General features: G+C 37.3%; 1 protein-coding gene across 1 annotated transcript; it reads left to right on the forward strand.

Annotated features, from left to right (window-relative positions):
• The first annotated feature begins 591 nt into the window (after window positions 1-591).
• Window positions 592-1,957, forward strand: LOC104117581 (inositol-tetrakisphosphate 1-kinase 1-like). Its single transcript, XM_009628651.4, has one exon. The coding sequence runs from the start codon at window positions 661-663 to the stop codon at window positions 1,612-1,614; it is 954 nt and encodes a 317-aa protein (XP_009626946.1). The 5' UTR covers window positions 592-660; the 3' UTR covers window positions 1,615-1,957.
• Window positions 1,958-6,957: the final 5,000 nt, after the last annotated feature.

Consider the following 6,957-nt stretch of genomic DNA (forward strand, 5'->3'; position numbering starts at 1 on the left):
GATATAAATATATAATATTTTTTTTTAAAATTTTCTATGCTTATTTGCATTTATCATGCGATATAATGATAATTTAATCAAATAACTTTACAATTAGTATTATTGACTAATTCTCATAATGATCGTGCAAAAATATTAAAAGACATTTTTGTCCAAACATAATATAACACAAATTGTTGGGTCCGTGCTAGCACGGGCCAACAACATCTAGTTTGGTATAAAATCTTAAGTACTAAGTACAGTTTCTATTATCTATTACAATTACAACTCTTTATTTTTACGTGTATTATTTCAAGTTGTGTCCATTTCTTATGACTTTTAGTGAAAATAATTTTAGGACTATTTTGGTCTATCAACGTTGTATTTGTGTTTTTATAATAATATAGATATAGATAGATAGACAATAATAGAGTAATATATACTATACTAACCTTATCATTTAATTAATGCAAATAATCTCTATATTATAAATGTGACTTATAATAAAAAATAAAAACAATTAAAAGCGACGTGGGGTCGATCCTCGGCAACGTGCCACGCGTCCCGCTACGTTTTTGCTCCATCCCAGAAACACTAAAAAACGAATCTGTCAAATACCTCTCCTTAACAAATGCAAATTTAGTACATCCCCTTGTTGCTCGCATCTCTCAATTAACAGCCATGTCAGAAAGGAGATTTCGCTTTGGTTACGTACTTGCACCAAAGAAAGTAAGCAGCTTTATTCAAGATTCCCTCGTCAATCATGCCCAAGAACAAGGTATTGATCTAATCCCAATCGATCTGAATAAACCATTAATCGAACAAGGTCCTTTTGATTGTATTTTCCACAAGCTATATGGTCCTGAATGGAGAAAACAGTTGGAAGAATTTTCCCTTCAGAACCCAACCACCATCATTATAGATCCCATAGATGCTATTGAAAAACTCCACAACCGAATTTCAATGCTTGAAGTTGTTAACGAATTAAAAATCACCCAAGAAAATGAAACTATTGGAATCCCTCTTCAGATTTTTATTCAAGAAAATTCCGATTCCCTCTTAGACCATATCACACGTCAAGGGTTGGATTTTCCCGTTATTGCTAAGCCTTTAATTGCTAATGGGACAGCTGATTCACACCAAATGTATTTAGTTTTAAAACCAGAAGGACTAGAAGAGCTGAAACCACCAATCGTGTTACAGGAGTTTGTTAATCATGGTGGAGTTATTTTTAAGGTTTATGTAGCAGGGGAACATGTGAAATGTGTGAAAAGAAGGTCATTGCCTGATATTTCTGAGGAGAAATTGGGCACTTTAGAGAATTTGATAGCGTTTTCGCAGATATCTAATTTGACTGCTCAAGATCAGAATGATGATAGTTTTGCTGCACTGATTGAAAATGCGGAGATGCCTCCGTTGGGATTTGTGACAGAAGTGGCTAATCAGTTGAGGGATGCTTTGAAGTTGCATCTTTTTAACTTTGATATGATAAGAGATACTAGAGCTGGAAATCGGTATCTTGTTATTGATATCAATTACTTCCCTGGATATGCTAAGATGCCGTCTTATGAAACTATATTGACTGCATTTTTCCTTGATATTGCTCGCCGGAAGCAAAACAACGAATCTGGTTAGCTTCTGATGATCGTATGGGCAGTGTAGTAGTTATGTTAGTTTTTTGCTGTTTTATTTCAGCAGCAGGTAATGCGTTTTATTTTTTCGAGAAAATGAAAACAGATGCAGATGATGCTGGATTGATTGAAATAAGCCTGCTCTTTGTGGTAGATGTGAATCGAAAGAGGCTAACTGCTCTAATTTCGTTAAGTTGTTACTGCTGACTTTTGGGGCAATTGATGCTTTCCTCTTTCTTTTTTTCGTTGTTTTTTAGTTATTGCAAACAGATTACAGATGTGGAATAATTTGGGAGTGAATGCTAATGTTTCAAAGTTTCAACAATGGAGTTTTTAGTTTTGAGGAATTGGTGCTTTTCCTTACATGCTTACTGTCATATTGCTTGAGCCTTTTCAATCTTGCTAACTTGTTCAATTTTTTGGTTGCCTTTATGCGTAATTGGTGTATTTTGTCCAAGCAACCTTCTCTCCTCTCCCCTACTATTTGTTGTTGAGGCATGTATATATTTGTCTGTTTCCTAATTCAACCATAAATTGGTGGTAGGCCATATACCACAATTTCAAACAGAAGATAGAATTAGTATTTTCTATTTTGTAGTCTTCTAAGATGTTCCTTAATGTAACACCATATTCAAAATGTTTTACAGTCGAAGCTGATGTGATTAGGATTAGGAGACGTGGTGGTGGGGAGGGCTGGAAAATCTGGCGTGCCCTGGGTGGGTGGTTATTGTTCTTGGATAGATTGCGATTTATGGTTCACTTATATCACATTAACAGTTAAGATCAGGATTTAACTTATTCTAATGTGAAAGACCATACCAATTGCTTAAGGTGTTACAAACCTTATCATCTACCCCGCACGGGCTGGGTCTAATTTCAGACCTTTAAGGTGCAATCTGTGTAAACATCTTAAAAAATCCTAGCTGGTCATTAAGTGGGCACCTTCTAATTAGGTTGAACTAGTGGTCACATATCCCTGCTCGCACCCATTCCTCACATAACTACTCAATACAGGATCAGAAAAATTAAACGTGCGCACATATGCAGACAGTAGATTAGCATTGCTTAGTTATAACTTGTATCTTAAAAACAGCAGTAGTCGAAAGGGAACATTCTGGGAACTTGGGATGTGAGAATGGTTGGAAACTTGTAATTTCTGGGACAACCGGTGTCTGAAGTGCAACTTGTTACCGTAAGTGCCAGGGTAACTTGATGGTCTGTGCTAGCGTTACGTGTGTGGTTTTGTTGACAGAGATGTTTAAGGAAGTTGATGTCTCATGCTGGTAATTAATAAGCAACTAGAAATATTTTGCAGCACTGACCTGAAAATGTTGTTAATGTTACCCCTTGTATTATACAGCAGTTGATGTGGCAATTGATTAAACACTAGGAACTCGTATTAGAGACTCTATAAGGTTGCTGCTAAGTCCATATTTGTCTAGATCTGGTAATAGTATTTTTATATTTTTTTAACCTTTGTTAATATGATCTCTGTACTTCCTTCTCCAGACTCAAAGTCCAGACTTGCAAGGAGGGAGAAATGTGTGTGAAAAATGTTGCCATCTCATGCAAGGACAGACTTCTAAAGAAAATCATATTAATGTCAATGTTAATATATGTCTCATTTGCTATAGAAAACATAAACAAACCCTACCATAACACTCCAAATTACAAAAATGTTCCGAAACCAAGAAAACTAATATGGTAGCCTAGTGCACAACGCATGCATCCCGTATTCACGCGGGGTCCAGGGAATCCTAAAGGGTGTGATGTAGATGGCCTAATTTAATGCAAGCATTAGTGGCTGCTTCTACAGCTCACACACGTGATCTATAGGTCACACGAAGACAACTTTACCGTTGCTCCCCTTCTAAAACCAAGAAAACTAATATGATGTTAAAAAAACATAAACCAAATGAAGAAAGGATCTTTTTAATTATGATGTTCGTTATTTTTCACTTTTGGTATGTATATAATTTTACCATTCGATGTATATATTCGTTTCACTCCATTATTGTACATATTTATTTTACTTTCCGTAGTTTACTTCATAACTTCTTTCGTATTTTTCCTTAATAGCTTAGCTTCTTATTTCCTTTAGTAGCTTATTTTTGAGTTTTTAGCTTCTTTTTACATTCTGCGTGATCAATAAGCCTTTGGTTTTCTTAATGCCACGGTTCTTTCCAAAGGTGGATGTTATGTGAACCGGGTGGCTCTTCCCAACGATGGATGGCGTGACAACCTTCTTAAGGGATTGAGTCCGTTTTCTTTTTGCTTTGATATATAGTAGTAATAAATAAAAGTGTCTCAAGTAGATTTCACTTGGTACTAACACATTTACCTTCGACCTCATGGTTAGAGACAAGTTGATTGACAAAGAATAGCTCTAGTTATGACCTTTAGACTCTTGAGTTGACTAAAACAATCATCGAGTGGTTTCTTTGAGCCATTTGTGATCTTCAATCTTAGCTATGGTTGTTGTGGGCCCTCGACTCTGTTCTCTTTAACAATCCAGTAGCTTGAGAGGTGAGGTATTAAATTGCAAGTCCAAGTCCCGTGCCAATAAGTCTAGAACTTGCCCTGAATGTTTGTCTAGGCGAAATTCTAAGTGTAGCTCGACTTGAGAAGTGATTGTAGGCTCTCCTTGGTCCAATTTGAACTTTGAAAGCTTCCGTAGTCTACCATTATGATATCCCTAGTCAACCCCTTTGAGCCTAAACCTTTTTCATTCAATAGCCATATTACAAGCCTTTATCTATTTTATAATGACCCCCTCTTGGCACCCAATCTTTCCTTAGCATTCATGATGAACAATTGGCAAAAGCATAAGTTTGGGGGAGAGACGAGAAAATTGAAAGTGATAAAAGGTTCGAAAAAAAAAAAAAGGAAAGGCAAAGAAAAGGAAGAAAAGCCAAAAAGAAATATGTCAAAAAGAAAGAGAAGGTTGAAGGGATTCAAAGAACATAATGATGAAAGGCAAGGAATGATGAGAAAAGGAGAAAAATGATTATTATGAGTAAGAAAGAGTGACGGTTTGTCTCTCTAGTTCCCCTAAGAAAGAAGGAAAATGACTCAAAGAGTCAAGAAAGTATGGGCCGAAATGAGAAAATGGAATGCTTAAGGAAAGATAAAACCATCATAGTTCGTTATGTCCTACCTTGATCCAAAAGCCTTCATTACATCCCTGCTAAAGCCCTATATGATTTCAAGTTGAGTGAGCTTACATTAGTGGTGATTTACATAAGAAGCAAGCTTATGGTACTTAGAGCCGGACTTGTGACATTCTTTTGAGAGTGATGAGCGCACTTCTTCACAATCCTTGTTTTGAGTGTTACAGTCTAAAAAGTGAGATTTGCTCATGGAGAGTAGAGGAGGAGGAGTTTGGGATTCACAATGACCTACGTGATAGAGCGAGCTTCCTTGATGAATTGAGTCAACTCTTGATGCTCTAGTGTCACATTAGAACTATGGAACTCAAAAGGTCATAACATGACGTTGTTGATAATTCATTTGTGTTGAAGGTAATTGTTAGTCCCAATTGATGCTTGATGAAGTCACCATAGGCCAGCTGAAATATCCTTTTTTTTTCTTGTGGAGGTGGGAATTACCTTATTTGCTTGAGGACAAGCAAAAGCTTAAGTTTGGGGAATTAATAAGTAGGGATTTTAGCCTATTAATTGCTCTCTTTTACTTGTGTTTTGGGCCAAAAATGCGTGAATGTATTCCTGAATATTAACTTAATATGCTTGCTTGCAGGGATTGTTCAAAATGAGCCAAAGGAGCTATATTCAACTCATAAAGGAGTCAAAACTTGAACAAATCAAGACTGAGCCAAGAGGTATGGAACGCGGACCGCAACAAAAAAGTGCGGCCGTGAAAGTATCAACGCAGATGCGGCCATTATTTCGAGGTCCGCGATATGAAGAATCAGAGAGATGGTTTTTTGGGCACAAACATGAACGCGGACCGCGACAAGAAGATGCGGCCGCAAAAGTACCAGCACGACCGCGATGAAAATTTTGCGGACCGCGGTTGCCAAGGTCCAGAGAGTGCATAATTCAAGCAAAAATGAGAAGGGCGGTCCGCGTCAAAGTTACGCGGCCGCGGAAGTCTCTTACGCGGATGTGGTGAAAATTACGCGGTCTGCGAAACAAGGTTCAATCCAGGTCCAGATGTGAAGAAACGCGGACCGCGATCAGAATTACGCTGCCGCAAAAGCAAGTGTGCGGTCGTGATTAGAATTACGCGGCCGCGAAACTTTCGCATGGGTATTTTTGTCCGAAAATTTCAGCTTAGTATAAATAGATCTTTTTGTCAATTTTAGGTTATGTTATGTTTTTGTTGAGTACGTGAGACGGCTAGGTTTTCCCTTTTGGGCAATTTTGTACAAGATTTACCTTATAACATTAGATTTTCATCTTTTAATTTAGTATTATGGATTATATCTTCTCTTTATCTTTGATTTATGCTATTATTATGAGTAGCTAGACCCATAGCTAGGGTTGTGACCCAACCCTAGTGTGGGTATTTAATGGGTCTTGAATTTTAGGGTTTGATTGTTTATGAGTTAGTGATATTTAGCCTAGTTCATGCTTGAATTGTAGAATTAGTAGTTACAAACACTGATTCATGCCTTTGTGACTTAGGCTCTTCTTGAGAAAGAGGGACTAAGTCTAAGAAAACTAGGCTAACAAGGAATTGGGGTGAACTCAAGAAATTGATAGCCCCAATAAAAGGGTTAAACCTAGAGATAGTAATACCCGACTTGAGCTAATATCACTTGTATTGCATGAATACCCATTTGGACTTAAGAAAACCAAATTGGGCAAAATCACTCAAACTACCGAGAGGTATAGAGTGAGTACTTGGGTGTGATAGTTATATTATGACCCCAATCAAATCAAACTCGCCCTAAATTCTTGATACCCGTTAGATATCTGCCTAGGCGGAAGTCACTACCCTAGTCTTTTTAAACACTTGAAAGCTATCATCAAAAATATTATACTTAGCTTTAATCTTAGCATACAATAGAAATATAAATATAAGTAGAATCAACACCATCATGTTTGGAAGTGCAATTAGGAACAACACACACATCTAGATTTAGATAAATACCTAATTCCAAATCAATTAACTCCCTATGAAAATCGATCCCGACCTTGTTGGGTAAAACTACATCGACTATCATCGCTACTCAATAGTGGTGTAGGTTTGGCACCGATCAAAAGGGTCTGGGCTAGGGGTGGTCTTAGTCACGCCCTCGGGAGAAGTCCTGAGGCAGGCCATAAAAACTGTTTCCTTGACTAACAATAAAGCGGAGTATGAGGCTTTGATTGCAGGACTTGAA

The sequence above is a fragment of the Nicotiana tomentosiformis genome, chromosome 6 (genome assembly GCF_000390325.3).
Source record: "Nicotiana tomentosiformis chromosome 6, ASM39032v3, whole genome shotgun sequence".
In the NCBI taxonomy this organism is placed as follows: Eukaryota; Viridiplantae; Streptophyta; class Magnoliopsida; order Solanales; family Solanaceae; genus Nicotiana; species Nicotiana tomentosiformis.